The sequence below is a fragment of the Cucurbita pepo genome, chromosome 3 (assembly GCF_057944985.1).
Source record: "Cucurbita pepo subsp. pepo isolate OVF chromosome 3, ASM5794498v1, whole genome shotgun sequence".
NCBI lineage: Eukaryota > Viridiplantae > Streptophyta > Magnoliopsida > Cucurbitales > Cucurbitaceae > Cucurbita > Cucurbita pepo.
The window spans coordinates 3382447-3404085 of record NC_141800.1 but is presented as its reverse complement, the minus strand read 5'-3'; the positions used below and the strand labels follow the sequence as shown (position 1 = coordinate 3404085).

Sequence of the window (21639 nt, the reverse complement as noted above, 5' to 3'; positions counted from 1 at the left end):
AATCAAACTTGATTCTAAAACAAGATGACATTTCTTGACTAATAAACTTAAGGAAAAAAAATATATTTGGTCCCTAAGGTTTGAGTTCGGTGTCTATTTAGTCCTGATGTTTCAAAAGGTATTTTAGTCTTGAGATAAAGAAAATAGTTCTAAATGGTCACAAGTTAATTTCACAGTTAATTGACTCACGAAAAAATGATGTGAAATCTTGATATGACAAATTTTAATAATTTTACATTCTTCTTTTTTTCATGGCTTGGTGAAAACCAAATAAGAAACTTCAGAATTTTCACGAACCTTCAAACACAAGCCACACTTCCTAGAGCTGTCCATTCGAAACGTTTGCAGACTATATAGATAAATCTATTCTGATATTACAAACCAATATATTTTTATGTAAAGACAGTATTTCACGTACCTTCAAATAAATATATCCATTGCCTTCTCTCGAATAATTAACAGAAACAATATCTGGGTAGTTAGTTTCCACGTAAAAGAGAACAACATCATGAGCCTCGTGAAAGAGATTGCCTAGTTAAGAACATTGTCAGATATGATCCACAAGAAAAGAATATCAAAGCATATAAAATCAAATTTTTACAAATAAAAAATTGGTACCTAGAGAATCATAGTAGCTAATTGGAAGACGAAGTTCGGTATCAACAGCAAGATTGATCACGTGGAAAGGGAATTCCTGATTTGTTAACCTTATTTGGGCGACCTGATAACATATACCCAGACTGAGTGAGAAGCTAATGAACAGATGAAGATATATATAACACCTAACACAATACATCAACCAAGGGAATACTGCGTGAAAACGGGGAGGAGATCTCTTATGCACATATAAGGTTAACAAATGTGGGAACCTCTATCAAGCAATCCTGATTCTTAGGAAAATCCAGGAAATAAAATTAATGAGTAGATATCATGTAAGCTTCAATATTCCCAAATACTACAAAGATGCAACATACAGAGATTTTCTTGAAGAAGGCACATATCTAAAAGTGGAAGACCCCTTGTAAAGTGGAATAATTTTTTTTGTGTGTGTGCATTGCTGACTGGTGAGGCAGGATATACAAGAATAAGATTATCTTGTTATTAGGGGGGCTCGGGGGGATTAGTATCTCAAGGTGTTGTTAAGAGAGACAATGTCCCTCTTGAATTGGCCAGTAAATGATAGATCAATTTTCCATTGGAAGATATTAATCAATAAGGATGCTATTATATTCTAAATTTGGTAGAAGTTTCACAATGTAAAGGAACATAGAAATTCAGAAAGGAACAAAAAATAAGTGATGAACATAATATTCCAGGCCTCTTCAAGAAATATAACAATTATGAGTTGAGGATAATGAAAATGAAAATGAAAATGAAAATAAAACAAAATGAGAGTAAAGGAATGACTTTCCCTACTCCTTCCGGGAGAACGTCCTCCAAAATAACGAATTTTTGGCTAAGGCTCATAATAAATGAATGATTTCTCATGGATATTTTAAGCTCATGGCACTCTAATATTCAGATATTGACACACAAGGAAATAAAATTTATACCTCTGCCACTCTGACACAAGCAGCAATCTCCATTCTTCCAGAAGAGCGATCATTTGCCTGAATGCATGCAATATTGTTACTCTCTGCAGTCTTTATTCTTTCCCCATGAATGGAGATGGCATCCTTCCAGGCATCTTCATCCTTTTCACCACAACCTCTTAATATGGAATATGTTATAGTTCTTTTTCGGCTCTGAGTCTCCCAGTGGCCATATGAGTCCAAGGATGATGGCAAAGCTTTGCTTGAAGTGTAGTAGGGAGGAAGAATCCAGGTGATTGGAACTCCAAGAGCAAGGGGAAGATTAGGTATCACTGATAAAGACGCCGAAGCATTAAAAAATTTTGTTTCTATTTTTGAATCAGAAGTGAATTCACACAGGAACGACACAGCAATCTTCGTTATGCCTGCAGATCTGCGGGAAGAATAGAGAAACACAGATAAAGAAAAGCAGGAAAGGTGAAAGCAAGACAGTAATCTATGAATGAAAAGGGATCATCATACACCCAGCAATCCACCGAAAAATGTGTCACCACCTCATTTCCAATAATTCAACCTCGCCTGATATGAATGAGTAAATTGATAAAAAAAGACTTAATCCTTAATATTTGTCTGATATGTACGCCTAAATTGATAGTACCTAATAGCTTATAAGAATGTAATAAAGTTGCTCCATTCCTATTTATGATTATACAATTTTCATTTTTTATAAATTACCCCCATTTTCAATAGAACATTAAAAATTCAGTCTTGCTAATCAAAATAAAAATTTACTACTAACCTCAAAGTAATCTCAAACATTATTCAGCGATCAAATAAAAATAGGTGTATTGGGCATGAACAAGGAGTGTTTGCCTAGAACATATGCCCAACCCATGCTCAACCATCATGTTTTCACACCATGTACTTAGTTTTGTCGTTTATTTTCATTTGTTAAGAGTCTTGTGGATGTACAACATTTCTCCCTTCTTAACATATAGTAAATTTGTTTCAAAATGTAATATAGAGAGACCAAATAGTCATCAAATCTCCCCCAACCAAGTATTGTAAATGCTATTGCTCTCAGGCTTTTTAGCCATGGTCTACAACGCTTTCTTTTCAAGATGTTTTCAAATACTTTTCTTTGCTCACGTTTTATAAGACCATTTTTAGTGAAAATGTGAGTGGAGGCTAGACCCGTGCTCAAGGTTGTCTGCAGTAGTTGATCTTTTACAGCTGACTTGCAACAATGCGTTGAAGCAAGCCCTGCACAATCACTCGTCTCAAGATAGAGAAGATACGATTGTGACAATAGGCACCCCCCCCCCCCCCCCCCCCCCCCCCCCCACCCCCCGCGAAAAAAAAGATAGGTACAGTTTAAATAAATTTAAACCAAAATTTGAAGATAAAAACTTAAAATATTATAATGATAATAAATAAATTAATAAAAAGTCATAAAACTCAAATTTACGCAGTAGCTTGAATCCCCGTAGTCTTGTTATGTCGACTGAATTGTCAAAACAAGAGATAGAAGCCAAATTAGTTTGCTGCAGCAATATTTGGTGCATACCTTCCATATACCATATTGATAAAGCCAAGCTCCTCGTTCATATAACTCATTACTGAACATCCTCTAGAACAGTTGAAGTAGGCTTGAAGTCTCTACCACTGAGGCGCTCTGACAATCTATAACTCAACACCTAAGCAACATATGTCAAACTTCTATCCAATGGATACCAATACCTCAATTTAAGAAAATCACAGAGGCAGATAGTCTCACCGTTTCATCTTCAATAGTCCAACTATAACCTTTGCACAATTGATAAAAGGAAAATACATCACCCTGACAACAGACTAAAGTCAGTAGGTCGCCATGTTAGAAAACAGATGAAAGTGCTTTGCTTCAGTTCTTAATTGTTACCTTTGGAAACAAGGGATAAATAGGCATCTCGTTCCCAACACCTAGTTGTTCATTTTGTACATTCAACAACACACTGGACGGAATTCCTACTTTAATGTTTCCATATGCTCGACAAATAATAGAGCCTCCGTAACGAAAAAAAGTTGCACTGATATTCTGGAAGTTTTTAAGGAAAAAGGAACGACATTAGGAAATGGTGAGTGCATACTTAATGACAAACAGAAACACACACTATCCAGTTGGGAGTTGTAAAATAATAATTAAACAAAATATATAAGGAAAAAAAATCAATTTATACCCCTAAACTTTGGGGGTGTACGAATTAAAATCTCAAACTAATAAATGTATCAAACTAAACACTAAACTTTCATGAGTGAATCAATTTAGACCATTTATTAGAATTTCGTTTCAAAACTGCACATGCATATTTTTCACGTGTAAACTTCTTTAAATGTAAGGACTAATTTAAATTCGAGAAAAATGCAAAAATCATTTTGAGATATTTTTCATCTTCTCGGCTTCTGTTTTTCTCTAGTATTTAGAAAGGGTTACATGATAATTTTCTTGTAACACGTATTTAATGGAAGTGAAAATATATAAATCACTAACAAATGGTTTAAATTGATTGACTTAACAAATTTTAGAGTTAAATTGATAAAACTATAAGTTTGAGGTTTTGATACAACTCCGAAGTTCAGGTTATAAATTGATTTTTCCCAACTTATAACATAAAACCCGTGCTTTAAAAGTGCAAGGTGCACTACAAGGCGACAAAACTCTAAGTCATTCGTTGAGAATCTATTTCTTACAGCAAGAAAGAAAACTAGAAGGATCACAGCATATGAATAGTGAGTTGGCAATATTTCTTACACATTTCCCAGACGAAACTGCCGAAAGTAGCCCAGAAGACTTATGAACATTCACAATTGCATTATCCAAACTTGCATATTCAACGTATGTGCCAACTGTTGGACCACCTTCGACTGTGAGCTGCGGTTACACAAAAAAGGAAATGCAATTATATCACAGATTTCCTTTTCTATTTTATGAAATAATAAACATCACAATCTGAAAGCAAAGAACCTATCTTTTCTCTATTTTGTACTTATTTTTCTATATTCCAGGATCCATAAGTCAGTGACTTACCGTATAAGATGCACCTGGAAAAAGAAAAATATCATGTGGGTGAACTCTTGGTGGTGCATAGACTTCAATCTTTATTGGTTTGCTTAATATTTCACGTCCAGATTGTTGTAGAATGCTCACCTGTTTTAATAATAAATTTAACTTGTAAATTCAAACACCTCTTCAGAAATTGACAAAAGTTCAAATTGTACACTATTGCAAATAAACACTAAGACGAAAGTAAACTTACATAAAGAGTAGTTGTCCCAAGTGATACAGCTTTAATTTTGAAACTTGGAGCTTTAACCACCCCATGACGAGTAATCATAGAATCATCAGTGTCTACAAGCTCAACTATTTGATCCTCAATATGAACGAGAATATTCATGTACGCAAACTGTATTACAAAAAAGAATGCAGTAAATTAACTTTGCTATTTCTATATCTAAATAGAGATTGAACATCGTATGAATGATGGAAGCGCATAGAAAAGGCACAAGGATGCTCCCAAACCAAGGGGAATCACGAGGAGGCCCTCAGTCTTTTTCTTAATAAAAAACAAAAATTTCATTGTTGAAACAGGAGGTAGACAAAGAAAAAGGAGTTCCAATTTGATAAGATCTGCATCACAAGCAAACAGTTGTCCAACTCTTCACTAGCTCAAGATTTCCCAAAACTCAATGCACTTGCTTCCTCCACTCCAAAATAGCTCCCGTGATGAGCATGTAGTGGTTTTAGGTCTTTTTTTTTTTTTCTTTTTTTTTTTTTTTTTTGAACAAAATACGACACTTTTAAGTAAGAGTATGAAAAGAGACTACTGCTCAAAGATAAATGAGCAAAAATAAACAGGGAAGGAAAAAAAAAAAGACTGAAAAAACACAACGAAATAAACAAAAGAAGTCAAAAGATTAAAACTAGAAAGGAACAATAAACCTGGCTTAGTTACGATATATATCCTAAATGGAAAGCCCTACAAACTTCCTGGACAGAAAAGAAACTTTGTAGATTACTTAACGATGAGAAGATTTCTAAATGGCCATGTTTTCCCTCAAGCACTCATTGGCCTCTCTATCAGATATTGATGAAAAATGATTGCCCTCTTGAATCTACGAATCAATTTGAAGTAAGACCTCTATTTGAATAGAATGTAAGCAAACACGATCCTGAACAACGAAATCATTGGTACTTAAGATGCCATTCAAATAGAAGGGTCGAGCAAGAGTGTTATGTGTTTGGAGGAGTCTGAATGCAGCGACATTTATATCTTGTGATTTTTCCAACAAATTCTAAAATATTCTTCCATCTTCATTCAGATGGCCAAACCCTCTACTAATACAAAAGTTTTACAATTGCCAATTTTTTTTTGGGGGGGGGGGGGGGGGGGGGGGGGGGGGGGGGCGCCCCTGAAAAAGAGAGAATATATAGTTACAACTTGATAGAGTTTTTTTTTTTTATGATCCTATGGGTTGAAAGGAACAATCGGACAACTAAAACAGACCCCTCTATTATTATTATTCCCTCTATTATTATTATTTAATTAGTTTATAGCGTAATTAATCTTTTGATCAATTGAAACACTATTATGTAACTTGCATCAGCTGTTATGGAGTTAAGAAAGATCGACTCTGTTGTTTTGGGATCTTCTGATCGCTTTCAAGAGTTTCACCTTCCGCACAAGGTGTCTCTTTGAGGACCTTGTAGTAAATGACCCCTGTAACGAATATTTATGGGAGGAAGCATGCTAGAAGAGTTAGCGATAAGAAAGAATGTAATTGGTAAGAAAGGGGCTGCTAAGAAATAAGACATATATGCTGATGCAATAGGCTTGGGCCTTAGTATATAAGGGAGTAGCGAATAGTAAAACGGGTATGCTTTTGTGACTATTACTAAGGGTTGGCAAAGAGGAGAAGCTCTACAATTTTTCCTTCAGCTTGAGAGGAATTTAGAATTTTAAAAAAGTTAAAGAACTCCCGGGAAAAGGTGTGAGATTTTTTTTTTAACAAGAAACAACTCAAAATGAACAATTGTTCAAAATTCAAACTCCCAAAGGACTGATTGGAAAGACAAAAAGATCAAACAAGAATGGAACATGCTCAACACGACCAATACAACCACACCACTAAAAGAAAAATAAGGAGGGACAACAAAGAACTATTCACAGCCGAAAATGAATCCTACCGCTTCTGAAATCTCCTTGAGCATAGAAGAAGTCAAAGAAATAGAACTTAGTCAAGACTTTTATTTATAAACACAAGAACCTCCTATAGATAAATCACATAGTCAGATCAATCTTCTAGAGAAGAGAAACAGATTTAATAGATAAACAAAATAAAACCTTCAGAAAAGCAAGCATGTGGGATCGAAAGTCTTTTATTGATAAAAATCACAAGGGATTTCCCCTGGGAAGATGCAAATAAGGATAGAGGCAGTCATTTGGTTAGCTAGAAAAAGGTTACGACCCCCAAAATTTATGGAGGTTTGGCTGTGGGAGACTAGATAAAAAGAAATTCAGCCTTGCTTTTGAAATGGTTGTGGAAATTTTCTCAAAATGAACAGCTTTGTGCAAAAAGATAATTAGAAGCAAATTCATCAGACCAAAAGAGGCTGGTTCCCAAATCAGGGTTAAGAAGATTTCTAATCTTAGCCCTTGGAAACACATCAGCAAAAATACTTCAGGGAAGAACACGTTGTCTTCAAATCAGGGAATAGGGAAAACAGATTTTTGGAGGGCATTTGGACCTCAGGGAGAGATTGTTGTGAAGCTTTCCAAGCCTTCATGCAATAGCCGATTCCAAAAGGATGTTAATTAGCCTTAGATGGTCTGCTGTGGAAAATGTTTGCAACCTAAATCTCGGAAGAGGCCTTGTGGATAGAGAAATGCAAGAACGGGACAGCCAATTACTATTCTGTAAGGAAAACGCCAAAAATGAGGAAGACCAACTGTGCTGGCTTCCAGAGTCATCAGAGATTTTTTCCAGAAAATCTGCCTCCAATTAACTTCATGGGAACACTACTCACTAAAATCAATCTCTCTCTAAAATGATATGGGAAGGAAATAATTGAAAGAAAGTGAAGCTCTATAAATGATCTAAACACGATAGATAGAATCCAAAAATATCAACACTGGGCACCCTCCACATCATTTGTGTTCCCTGCATTGGATATTCACTGCTCTTTTTTGGCATATATTGAAAGTAAGGAATACCAGATTATCTCAGATAAGTTCGCTTCTTTTGGTTTGTTATTAAGTGAAAATGTTCTGTTTATCGCCTCGTCTATTTTTTTTGTAACATACAGCAATTCCTCATCAATTTAGATTGGAGGCCGTTCCTTGTTTATAGCTAGCCAGAAATTCTTTTTCACGCTAGGAAAAGGATGTTGTTCGGCAGAACCATAGACAAATCAAAAGCATCCAACATTATTACCAATATCGTGAGGCAAAAGAGCAATGAGCTAAGATATGGCAAGGTACTTTGTATTAAAAAAACACATCATACAACAAAGAGATGTTAAGATGCTAAGAAATCAAACAAATTTTGATTTACACATGAAGTCATTCCGCTATAATTGTTTTACCCCTTTTTTACTGCTTTATATCTTCTATTTTCCAACACTAGTCTCTTTTTATTGCATCAAAACATGTCAAATGTTTAGATGAATTGAGCTTTCAGTTCCATGAGAAGGGGAGATGTATAAAAGGAAGAAAACTAAAAGCACACATACAGAACTGTACATAATTAATTTGAATCCGAACCTGGGAGGAGTCAAAAGTACTTCCATCACTAATCCCAGCAGCTAAATCAACAACTTGAAAGCCTTCTTCCTGATAATTTTAAGATTCCCATGGTAAACACAGTTTACATGAGGTATTAATAGTCAAATCAGAACATACCAGAAGGCTTATTTCTTCTTGAGAGATAATCTTGATCCAGTCTACATCGGAAACATGAACCTGTAAAGCATTATAACCTTCTTAAGTATACATGGAGATGAAAATTTTAGTTCAACTCGGAACTTCCTTAAAAGAAAGCAGAACGTTCATAAAGAAATAAGTTTTCAGAAACCTTATCAACCAAAAATATAATTTTCTTGCAAAATTTTCATTAAATACTAATTTGACTCCAAGTCAAGTAATGCTAAAAAAGAGTCACAAGTAGAAATCAACATAGCGTTTCCATAGCATGAGCATGAAAAGGGGTATAGAAAAGGCAATCGTGCAAATATAACCAAGTTCCTCTCAATTACTAATACTTGCAGGAATAACACTATGGAAAGATAAATTACCACAGCTGAAGATGATAGTGGAGGAGTGAGCCCAATGTCATAAACCGTCACAAGCGCAGTTCCCAATCCTTTAGGTGACAACACTAACTCTCGGCATTGTATACCTGGAGCAGGTTGAATAACTTCAACAATACGAGAATCATTCACAACAGCATCCAAGAAACAGCTCCCTCCAGTAATCGACATATTTACCTGTGTTATCGCACTAACATTAGTTGTATGTTATCGCAGATATTGTGATTATAATTTATAAATTTATAGAATATGTTCAGGGGAAAATTAGGAAAGTATCATTTATTGCATTTTTAATTTTTATTATCATAAGGCTCCTTGGTGTTTTCGACTATTTTAAGGAGAATATTCTACACTTGCTTGCTGGTCCTCCTTTGGCACCAAAGTCAAAAAAATTTACGGTCCAATGCAGTGAAAGCTCTTTTACAAAAAAAATTAGTCTAAAAGAAAAAGAAGTATTTTCTTAACTAGCTACATTCTTGGAATATTTTTTATTCTTCCATTCCAATCTTTATTACTTTACCACTATCATCTCTAGTTTGCTTGAGAAAAGTTCAAAGACACTAGAAGAAACAAAAGATCCACAAGTGAGTCTTCCAACCAGCACAAAATGTGATAACAAGAGAGGAATAATCAATTTGTTCTTCACATCTTAAACAAAGAACACTATCTTCAAACCAAATGTTAAAGTACTTAACCACAAGAGCTCTTGTAAGTCATAACAAAAGCAAAAAAAAAAAAAAAAAAAAAAAAAAAAACAGCCAAAAAGCAAAAAACAAAGTTGAGAATCGTCGGCAGAAGGTATGGCGACAGAATTATGGAAGGCGGAGAAAACATTGACTCAGAAAGAAAGCGGCGTTGATAGCAGAAGCAACAACACAAACGACTGCTGAAGCTAGCCCATAGAAGAAAGAGGAAAAAATTCACAAACTAGGCCCAAAGAATGAGATAGCTAACGAAGATGGATGTGGAAGCTGAGATTGCAAACAAGGACAGCAGATAAAGGCAACCGTTCTATGACAATCAGACAATGACAAATAGGACCGTCATGGCACAACTGGGTTTGACGATGACGGCAGCTAGGGTTGGGACCATCAGGAAGAGGATAACTATGTAAGCCCTTTACTCTAGAGGGTTGAATTTTGATCATCATCCAGATTGATACCAAAAGTTCAGATTTTAGGCAATTTATATTGAGACTCGATATTTTTCAAATTCTTTGATGGTACGGAAGAGATTGTTGAGAGCCACTACGTCATGAGGAGAAATGGGTTGTATCATCTGCAAATGGTAGATGTGTAATGGATAATGCTTGGGTGGTTTTTCCAGCATAGAACCCTCTAGTCAAGCCCTTTTGGTTCGGCCAAGGACAATTATGAATAAGAAAGGAGATGGATCGCGTTGTAGGAGACCGCTAGTAGCTGTGAGCTTGCATCTGAGCTTGCCAAACCTCAGTTTAGTTTGGTCCTACTTCCGGTTGATTTTGTTACTAAAAATGGAACACAAACTACCCATTTTTCTTAATACCAGCATGAATCCTTAAAACCTTTCTTCCTCGTAATGAAGGCCAGACAACAAACTCTAAAGACCACCCTATATGGGATCTAAGCTTCGACATGTGGAAAGTCCATGAAGGATCTCTGTTTTACTTGAAGAAACTAGAATGCACGGCAAATGCAGAAGTTCAATCAAATAGCTCTCCAACAAACGAAGATGGGAAGACTATAAAGGGATAACCTGTTTGTACTTCAAATCTTACAACAAAAATCATGATGTTTTCTTCCCAGATACAGAAAAAAAAATGTTACACAGCAACTTTTCACTTCCATATTTGGCTGAAATCAAACTTAAATAATAAACTAAAATTTCAAACAAAACTCTTATTAACAACGAAAAGACAACAGTTTTGTTGGACGGTGGCAGTGAAGACAAAGCAGAGTTGAGGGACGGAAAGTGAGAAATCAGAAGGTAGCAGTAGTGCTTGACAACAACTTTTCAGTTTAATATTTGGATGATTCTTTTCTGTCCTCTAATCAGAATATATATGTTTGCGTTTATATTGTTTTGGTTCCTATTAAGAATTTTACGACATGAACTTGCTGTTTCTATTCTGTTGAATTCGGTAGTTACACGCATCAATTCCCTTTAGTCAGTTTGCTTCATAGCTAAGTAGGTTAATGTTTTAGTTAAATGGCTTGTTAGATGACATCTTTAGTACTATGACCAAAATCAGAACCACAAAATTGTAGATGTTAGGCTACATCAGATATCAAGACACCAAGATCGAAGTTGCAATATCAATATGAAAGGTATCAAATCGATGTATCCATATTGTGGGTATCAGGATTCTACCTTGAGATCCGGATTGAAAAACAGCAAATTGTACTCTGGGTGAACTCTTAGAGTAGAAACAAGCTGCATTTGTGAGCATCAGTTGTAAGAACCAAGTAAAGAAGATAACATGAGTATCAATAAATACATTACAAGTATGAAAATGGGCAAGGAAAGAACGAAAAGAAAAAAGATTTGCATGGTTGAAGAACTTCTTGAACTTAAAATATTCATTATTAATCATAAGAAGAAAAATACAAGCACAAGTTCCCCCTATATTTAGAATTAATAAATAAGGAAATTCGTAAGGACCATACCTGTAAACGTATTGCATCTGTCAAAAGGTTATCTGCATTATCAAGCCACTGGGCAGAATAATCGCTCCTCACAGCGTCACTAAAGCCGGTGACAGTTGCACGAACAATGCACTTGAAGAGAGAAGATATTTTTTCAACTCAGAGAAGCAGTAGAACAATGGGTGTTCAGGGGAGAGGAGGGATTTCAATCACACAAGAAGAAAGATCTCAACACCATTAAAACAGTTGTCTGCATTACATGCATTTCATCCATATAACCCACACCAAATAAGTAACAGTACATGTGCTCATAATGCCAGGAAAGAATATTATAATAATCAGCAAGAAGTACTTAAATGCAAAAAAGGATCACATGAAATGATGCTAATTTGAGTTGAAAATAATGTAAGATTTTACCTCTCCTGATTCATTTCGCAATCTCAAAAATCTCTCCCAACTATACTTAGACCTCTTTGAATCATACCGCTCATCCCAGTAAGCTAAACTTCCACAACTGCTAAGTTCCCACCTCAAATGAAGAGAAGATGAGTTTGCAAAAGGCTCTCCTAAATCACTAACACCAACTGCAGCTATTCTTATAGTGCGACCATTAGCCACAGTAACAGGAGCAGCACGATGTCTCACTGAACCCCCATCAACTAGAATTGCAGTTCGTATGACGTCAATTTTATTCACTGCATAGTACCATCAGTTTACCAGTTAAAAAAGATCCAACTTTAGAATGAAAAACTGATTCAACAACTAAAACAATTGACAAAGGGAGTCTACATTTGACAAACAGAAACAATTAATACCAGGTTCGTCAGCAATTAAGACGATCGAAGAAGGGAATCCACACATGACTGAGACCAGAACTACTGCGATTGCAGGTGTCGGATGGCCATCTCCAATCAAATTACCGCGTTTAAATTGAAGGGTCTGAGTCATTTGAATCAGAATTAGCATATATATCAGATTTTTCTTAATCAAGTAAAATAATAAAAATATTACTAATGAATGACAGAAGAAGAAAGAGATGTACATAGGTTCCTAGTCTTTGACATTGAATTTGATATGAACCATAATTTTCAGATATTTGGTGCACAAAAATTCCGCCCTTGCCAACAGAATCTTCATCCAAAATTTCAACAGATTCAATAAATTCAACACCTCGACCCCAATGTTCAGGACCGCCACGAAGCATGACATTAGAACATGTTCCAGGAACAAGATGTAACTTATCAAGACTTTCCAAACTATCAACTTCTGTTGGAGTCGGATCAACCCAAAAGCCACCAAATTGACTACCATCACCAATGTACCCAACACGGAGAGGTGGATAAGCAGCAATTTGTACAGATGCTTTTAATAAAATAGGCCCATGCAAAGAGAGATCAAAATGCTGATGTTCTTTATATAGTGTGGCTTGCAGCACAGTATGACCAGAACCAGAAGCATAGACAGAAGCCCATGAACAAGGAGGGCCATAGGAAAAACCACGTGGCTCAACATTTTCTACCACGTCTAGTACAGGCATTTCCCATGTTTTATTTTGAATTTTGAAAGATTCACTCTCAACTTTCCACTTTACATGGGAATTAAAAGCATCACATCGATAGAAATAGTCACCTACAAATGAAAAATCAATGTTACAAAAAATTAAACTAAAAAAGGAAAAGGAAAAGAAAAATCATAAGGACGCATAAATTTGAAGTTTGAATGTGTAGGAAACCATTTGATGACTGCATTGAGACAGCTGCTTGAAGATATGATCCCACGACAGTCTCTACAGGGAAACTGGGAAGTATCACCATGGATGCAGGCAGGGCTACTTCAATTACAACCTACCAGTACTTCAAAGTAAGATAAGCAGAACTTGTTTAACTGGATCAAATCTTCATATTTATGTTTAGTAAAGCAGAGAACAAGTTAAACATGAACTATGCTTGACAGGAACAACCCCAAAAATAAAATAAAAAAATAAAAAGGTAATGGGGGCATTGAGGGTGAATAAAGAAAGGATTTTCTATGGTAGCAAACCCCAAGGCATTATTCCATTTTCTGTTTTATTCGAGCCAGACCAGTACTTTATAGAGGGCTTCATCCATTTTTGGGCTTTGTTTTATGAGCATCAGGAGAGCGATACCTTAAAAATGCAAGCTTTATTGTTTAGAGTTGGCCTTTATTTCTTATGTATTTTATTTGTTTTGGATGTAATAAACCAGTAGGGCGATCTTCACCCATTTTTTTTCATTGATTAATGAAAGGACGCAAGAATACTCGAGGATACAAATGCTCAAAAGAGTGAAAAAGGAAAAAAGAAAATTAGAAATTAGAAATCAGATCACAAAAATTTAGAAAGAGTGAATAAAAGCCTCCCAGTAGGAGAATCTTTATTAATTGAAAAAATATATTTTTGTACAAATTTTACGCTAAAAAATGTAAGTTTTTTTTTTTTAATTCAAATAAGATATGATCATTTGGTCGATGATACATGTCTAATATTTTTTGCTAAAATATTTATATAATTAAATTTACCATAACCCATCAACTTAAACTTTTAAATTGATTAGTAATTTAACTTGGTATCAGGGCAAGAGGTCATTGGTCCGAACCACTATTTTTATTGCCTCTACCAATTAATATTTGATTTTCGCTTGTTAAGACTTACAAATTTTCAAGCCCATAACTTAGAGGAATCTTAAGCATTTATATAGTTAAATTTATTATAACACATCAGCTTAAGGTTTTGAATTGATTGGTAATTTAACATTTTTGTTACATTAATTTGCTTATTCAAAAAACAAATAATCGTCAAACAATAACATTTTGCAATTACTCTTGCAATGATATTGGTAATTTGAGTTGAATCACCAATCAATCCAAAAACTTAAGTAGATGATTACAACGGACAAAAGCCAAAGGAAGTTTCCAAAATGCCTCATCTCCCTAGGTTAGTTGCTTTAGTTTGAAGTACAAGGAAACGCTAGATAACATTCCTCCACTGAACTTATGCCAATAACAGTTCGATGAATTTGATTGGGGAGTTTGGGTTATCTTTTTGTTTACCAAGCGCATGGCAGGGATTTCTTTTGCCTGTGCCATTAAAATTTTTGCCTGGCTGTGAAGATTGTTTGAAGACAAATAGAGGATTTTTTAAAAAAAAAAATTGCAATCATAGCCTCCTTTTGATAATGCTTGATTGGAAGGGGTTTCTTTGGCTCTTTTTGGAAGGGGGTTCTGTCTCTATCTGGCCCTGAGGTTGTTAGTTTTTGCAATTAAACAGCCATTGATGTTTCTTATAAAATTATAAAAATAAAAATAAAAATAAAGTAAAACATAATATTAATTTTTATTAGAAATCTTATCGCAAAAATAAAAAATAGCATAGGAACCAAAGAGAAGTTTTCGAAACAGTTTTCCTAACAGCCCCTAAGTTTATGGCCTCCTCTTAGTACTCCCTCCAATACCTTCTGTATTTATAATTGTTTTTTAATTAATGAATTGGAATAGTTATTTGTAAGATTTCCTTGACTTCGAGTGTTGTTGTCCCCTTCCTTTTCTGTACTTTTCACTCATCAAAATATTTGTTTCTTCAAACTAAATAAATAAAATTTAAATAAATAAATAAATAAATAAATAAGATAAATATAAGTATATAACAAACAATAATACGGATTAAAAGAGTGGAAGAAAACGTAAAATCTAAGAAATATGCAGATGGAAGTTCAAGTAACTACAGACGAGAGTTCATTCAAAACAACTAAACAGAATGTTACTAATAATTCTTAAATCTTACCTCGTCAAAATTTGAGGAGTCAAAAATAGACAGCACTTTAACAGTTGCTTTACCGAACTTCTTTGCCTGAACAATTCCAGAAGCAGATACAGTGACAACACTTATGTCCGACGAAAACCATTTGTAGTCACTTAATGTCTTAGCACAACCTATGTTGGAGAATTAAAAGATATAAGTACGTTAGCCAGAGTGATTTAAAGACTAAGCAGCTAAAATGCTACAGACCACCAGTAGCTTCAAGTAACACCTCCTGATAAACAGAAGGGGTCCAAGGTAAGAAGATGTTTCTTGATACTCCATTTCTGTTGTCGAAGCTGAATCTTACACGTTCACATATGACAACTTCTTGCACAATCTTGAGAACCTAAATTGGATGAAAACGATCAAAAAAGGAATAAATTTTCAACTAGAAGGCAGAAAAAGAATAACTAATCTGAGCAATGTGAATTATAGCCACAATAATCGAGATGGCCACCCCCATACTCACAAAATAGAATGGGAAAGGATATCATAGCAATTGTTATAACAGAAGTTTACAAGATTCAGGTATAAGTAAAAATCCAAGAAGTTGTGGAGAAGAACAAAATTTATATGATTGGACTATCGACTGTTACCTCCTTAGTTTCATAATCACTACCATAGTAAGCCAGTGAAGCAGTCAACATTCCTTGTCCTTTTGAAATAGCTTGCAAAATTCTTGAAGTTCGCCATTTGCGTTTAGGTACAAGATCATTGGTCAAAAGGTAAGTTCTCAAGAACTGGGATTGGTTATCATATAACTGAACATCATCACTCTGCATTTGTGGGAAAGAAATTATGAGCTGAAGATAGAAGAAAGTGTGAGCCAAATATATTAAGCAGGAGGAAAATCCACAAGTAGAAAAAAAGCTATTCATAAAAAAGTCAATTTCCCCTCACAGTAAATTCTCCCAGCCGCAAGAGAAAGTCCATAATTCAGAGAAAATAAAATTTATAAAGCAGAAAGTGTATAGAAATCAGAGTAGAATGCCAAAAGTTAACATCGACTTTATTGAAATTTTTTTTTTTTTTTTCTATAGAAACCAACTTACAAGAACAAGATGAAAGCAAACAGAGGCACGCATAAAGGAAATATATATAGATATATAAAGCATGCATGTTGGGTGTAATCAGCTGCAACAGTATCGTCTAAATCCCTGAGTGTTTCTAAGCTGCAAACAAATGTGACTAGCTGTAATAGTACCGTGTACCGTCTCAAACAGCTAAGATTAAAATGCAAGCATATAGAAAGTAATTAGCGGCAACAGCACTACCTAAAATTATATTTGAGATTCTCATGCATTAAGCCAGAAACAAATGTTTTTTCAACGAATAATTATTTATAGCTTTACTTTTTCATTCTCTCTTAATTTGGAAGACATGTATGCATTAGCTTTATGGCAGAGAAATATGGTTCTACTGCTTTAAAGTCACATACAACTTGGTACCCAAATCAGAGTAGAGCAAACAGTTACTGGAGTTATCATTCAACTCCAAATAACAATATCAGTGTAGAGCAAGCTTAAGGTGGAAGCAGTTGAAAGTTGACATATTTGCATTAAACTTGTTTACACTTGTTTCTTTGGATGGGAAATAGAGAAGATTTCATCGACAAAAAAAGATTTCCAAAAACAGAAAATAAAGCGATGACATATAAAGAACACCATGAGCGTGCCTCCCATTGGATGACCTCCCAAACTTCTGCTCTTTTATTTTATTCATGAAATACTTTATGATTCCTTTAACCGAACCCTCCCAAAAGGTAAACAATTAGGAGTAGACTCCGAAAGCCAAGCATGCCATATTAGCATTATCTTGAAATTTTGTTCCAGGTTACACACCAAAGAAAATATGTGAGATAGTCAGAATAGAGATTTTTAGAAGTAAAACCATATTTCAATGTTGAATATCTATTCTCAAATGCCAATATTTGTAGGATACAAAGGTTACCTCTGTAATGTATATTTCTTGTGCATCAGGTCCACGTGAGAAAACCTTCAATTGAATGAGATATTGACGACCAGAAACAATATACCAATTGGCAAGAGATACAGATCTTTCTATTCCTTCAACAGGTTCGTCGACGATAGGCAAAGGAGTAATGTACAAATGTAAAGATTCTGGCATGACAACATTTAATGATGACATTTGAATGTGCCCAACAACCCTAGTGTCTTCAACAGTTACAGCTGTAACACCAAATCTTAGAGCGCTTGTCAAACCCAGGTCAGAAGCAACATGAGCTATGGAAGAGTTTGAAGAAGACCATCGGTAGTGTGGAGATGGTAATGTGACCACTGCATATGCAAAAAAATAAAAATCAACAAAAAAAAGGGAATTACAGGATATGCACACATGTAAAGTCTAACTTGTAAGCAAATTCAATGACAGTCATGAAACATACAACAGAACAACTGAATGTCCATAACTTAGGTTTCATATTTACAAGTTTTGTTTAGTCCCCATTGATTTGTCCTTTTCTTTTTCTTTGTGGAGAACACCCTTATATATCTTCCTATCATTTTTACAAATGAGAGTTGGTTCCTTATTAAAAAAATATATTTATCAACATGCAGGAACACCAGAGTCAATAGTTTTATGTAGTAACTAGTACAACACTAGATAACTACAATTAGAATGAGTTGAAGAGAAAACCTTGGGGTATGTTGGCACGAATAACTTTAAGACTGTAACGAACAGTAGCACCTACGAGGACAAAAACAGGTGAGGGAGGATCAAGTGACATTGCCTCTGCCACAGTCAGAACAATCTTATCGGCCATGTGCTTAACATCTGGTTCGAGCAAATGCACAGAAACAATTTCATGGCCAATTTCAATTCCTCTTACAACAAATAGATCAGAAAATACGCCCTGCATTATAAAGAAAGAAATAATAGTATTATAAAATATAAAATGTTGGTTTGCTTGGACTAGGTCGGTATCAAGAGTGGAATTCTTAACATCAGCAGCATACATACGCTATCTTCCAGTTTTATTTGAATATTCAAGTCTCCACATAACCCACCACAATCACTAAGAGGAGAATCCTTCAAGGGGAGATGAGTTAGGTGATGCGAGGATCCTTCAGTTTCAGGAATCAAATGCCACATAAATTGTAAGCCCACTAATGACGAAAACACATTTTCTGCAAAATGAATGGAGAAACAATTCAAGCTCTCGTCCAAATTAAAGCTAATGAAATAAGGTACAGAAATATATGCAAATTTCTTAAATACGTGAAATCCAGAGAAGCTGGGGAACTGATTTAGAAGATCAGTGATAAGTGTGAAATGCGCTGAAGCACAATAGCCTCAGTCTTGGAGGTGAGGGGTGAAATGAAAATGTGAAGCACACAATCTATACGCATACACACGTATAACATAAAGAGCCACCATGAAGCATGAGATAGTGAAAATAAAGGATTTCCTATTAAAGAAAAAACAAAGGTCAAGCTTTATGAGCCTTTCAACAACAAAATGGTCTACAAAACCACATTACTCAAACCTAAAAATTAAAACTTGGCCTCACAGAATAGGTTCCATCCCTTCATCATTTTTTCTCTTTACTCTTATTTTCATGTCTCTCCGCAACTAATGGAGAGAGAGAGAGAGAGAAAGAACTCTGGATGAGAGGGTTGAACACAGCAGATGACCCAACGGCTTAAGTTTGCTTTTCCTTATTTAGCTTAACTCTCGTTTATGCTCTTAGTAAAGATGCTCACTTGCTGAGAAGCGTGCGTTCAACAAGACAAATCACATCACCCATGTCCGGGCAAAAGGAGTGCCTAAGTACGTGCATTTTGGCGCTTTCAGAACAGTGACCAGAATGGGGCACAAATTAGAGATCTCAGTTTTTTTAATGGAAACATGTGTTCCTTAATTTCATTGATGAGATGAAATAACATAAGAGGGCAAACTAAGTGCCATAGAAATCACAAAATACATTTCCATAGAACAATAAGTGAAGAAAGACTACAATGTGGAAATAAGGGGAGTATTAAAATCGAGAGAAAGCATTGTAGGTTAAAAGTTCAAAAATAGTCAAAGTTGGTCAATATTATAATAAACACAAATTTATATTCATCAGGTGAAATTCAAATTTAGCTATCCTAATAAGGCTTAAGAAAAATCTAGCATTCCCTTTCCCTTTCCAGCCATAGTTAAGCTGAACAAACCTTGAAGATGCAATTTCTCTCCAAGGATCCTATGAAATGAACATAATGTAAAGACAAGCCAAAGCAGCTGCCAGTCCCACAAACACGGATGAAAACTAAAGTTCCATCACATTTTGCAACCATCCACACATGCAGTACTAAAAAGGTCTTTGATATTTAATCTAAATATTTAGAATGGATTCTAAAAGTTACATTGGGTCTCCTACAATAAGATTATGATACAATGAACAAATTACGTTCCATTACTGATCTAAAATTTTCTTTTCTGGGATTTCACTGTGACTTCGTGGACAATTTCCCTGGTATTTTTCATACATTTGCATATCGTGTACTATTCTTTTCGTCGTTTCCACATTATGTAATCAATACACAACAACAAGAGAGATGAAAGATTGCATAATGATACACTTTTAAAGGCATGGTTATGAATACTAAATCTACCTTCACTGTCAAAGGCACGGACTCGAAGTGTAGCAAGCCCATCCAAGTCAAGTTTGATAGAATTGTGAAATATTTGGATTCTTGAAAATTTGTCGATAAAAACTTTGCAGCGAATTACAATTCCAGTTTGTACATCAGCAGCATAAACAGCGGTCTCCTTGCGACCACTGTAAGGAGCAATAGATCTCAGCAGAGCACTTGTCGAGCAGTGACTACTTACATTGTATTCTGGTAGAACACTAAGAATATCATGATGATCCCAAGACCTAAAAATTATTGTAAGAGCAATAAATAAATTAGCAGTGACCAAAGAAGACAACAATTACAATGAGATCACTCCCCTAAAATGTCTGGTTAAACAGAAACATTTTAAAACAGCGGCAAGTAACTAATATCAATTTGCTATATAATTTCTTGAGATCTAGGGGATGGTAAGCCTATCTACTTGTTCTTGAAATGCTATCATTCTAAAATGTTTTGACCTTTCCAAATAGTAACTACGAATCACTTGATAGTCGATACTAAATTTAAACTTCAAATTATTACTAAGAGAGAGAATCGCTCAATACTGAGTCACTGACAATGAGCCATATAACGATAAGTTCAAGCATTTGTTTGATGGTTCGATACAGCCAATGATTCCCTATCTCTGAGGAAATTTATTTAGCTCCCCGCCGCACACTGGGTAGAAATAACCAAAAGAGCTTTCACTGGCAGGGCAGGCTCCATTTCTATACTAAGCGTGACATTACAGCATGTAATCAATTAGACTAATCACCAACTGAGCTCCATTACTGATACAGAAGTTCCAAAGTTCAGATTTCAACTTCTCTACCATTCGGTCCACTCTCTTTCACAAGTCCATCGTTTACATAATCCAAAACATCAATTAGAAAAATGACTCGAAAATTAAGATTTACCATTTGAAGCAACCATCACTCCCTTGCAGCCTATACTCTACTGGATTAGTCATCTTGGGAGGCAACAGTATATTCACATCCGCAATGTGCGGACCAGAGGCGAAATGAGCAGTCGCTCCGTAGCTTCCACCGATCATCAAGAGAAGAACAAACAGCGCAGGAGTGAAATTCGACATCTCCAGCTGAACACAGTGTAACAATAATCATGAAGTTTACAACAAAACTCAGAAGAAGCAATTGTAGCGACAAAAACGGCAAGCTTCGAAGCTTGAAATGGTGATTGAGACTGAAAACTGAGCTCGAACTTGAATAACTGTGTGCACGGGCAGACCTGAGAAGATTCTTGAAGAAAGAGAATAGAACCCTAGTAAAGTCTCTGTGATTTTTGCATTTGGAAACCCAAAAAGCAACGATTGGACCTAGTGGGAAACGTGGCGCAATACTATTGGTTGTCACTCGCCAGCTGGCCGAACCTTGTAAACTACTTTTGGCTACTTTTCCGACGCTACTCCAAAAATTGCTTAAATCCTATTTTAGTATAACCTTTTTCATTTGTTGCCTTTTGTTATAAAAAAATAAAAATATAAATAAATAAATAAAAACTGTCTTAATTGTTAAGATTCTAGATTTGCTTCATTTTCTCTTACAATTTTAATTCTTTTTTAAATTTATATTTGACATTACTTTGAAGGTGTGCACGGAGAAGTTATTATGAAACGGATTTCAAGACACGTGTTAGAGATATTGGACGAGCGAAAATTTGATGACAAACGCACGACGATTTAAAA

At 35.2% G+C, this 21639-nt stretch overlaps 1 protein-coding gene across 1 annotated transcript in view; it reads right to left on the bottom strand.

Annotated features, from left to right (window-relative positions):
- The window catches only part of EMB3012 (embryo defective 3012), a 28182-nt gene extending 6957 nt beyond the window's left edge, over nt 1-21225 (bottom strand). The window contains 27 exon segments of the mRNA XM_087121859.1: nt 419-531; nt 619-721; nt 1554-1965; nt 3100-3151; nt 3154-3229; nt 3310-3372; nt 3451-3606; nt 4321-4440; nt 4597-4716; nt 4826-4972; nt 8330-8398; nt 8468-8527; nt 8860-9051; nt 11224-11286; nt 11520-11630; nt 11916-12193; nt 12314-12437; nt 12541-13127; nt 13231-13342; nt 15298-15446; nt 15523-15661; nt 15912-16091; nt 17266-17612; nt 17971-18187; nt 18295-18461; nt 19932-20197; nt 20852-21225. Coding sequence (XP_086977985.1) covers nt 419-531; nt 619-721; nt 1554-1965; nt 3100-3151; nt 3154-3229; nt 3310-3372; nt 3451-3606; nt 4321-4440; nt 4597-4716; nt 4826-4972; nt 8330-8398; nt 8468-8527; nt 8860-9051; nt 11224-11286; nt 11520-11630; nt 11916-12193; nt 12314-12437; nt 12541-13127; nt 13231-13342; nt 15298-15446; nt 15523-15661; nt 15912-16091; nt 17266-17612; nt 17971-18187; nt 18295-18461; nt 19932-20197; nt 20852-21027 — 4599 coding nt within the window. The 5' untranslated portion in view covers nt 21028-21225.
- Nucleotides 21226-21639: the final 414 nt, after the last annotated feature.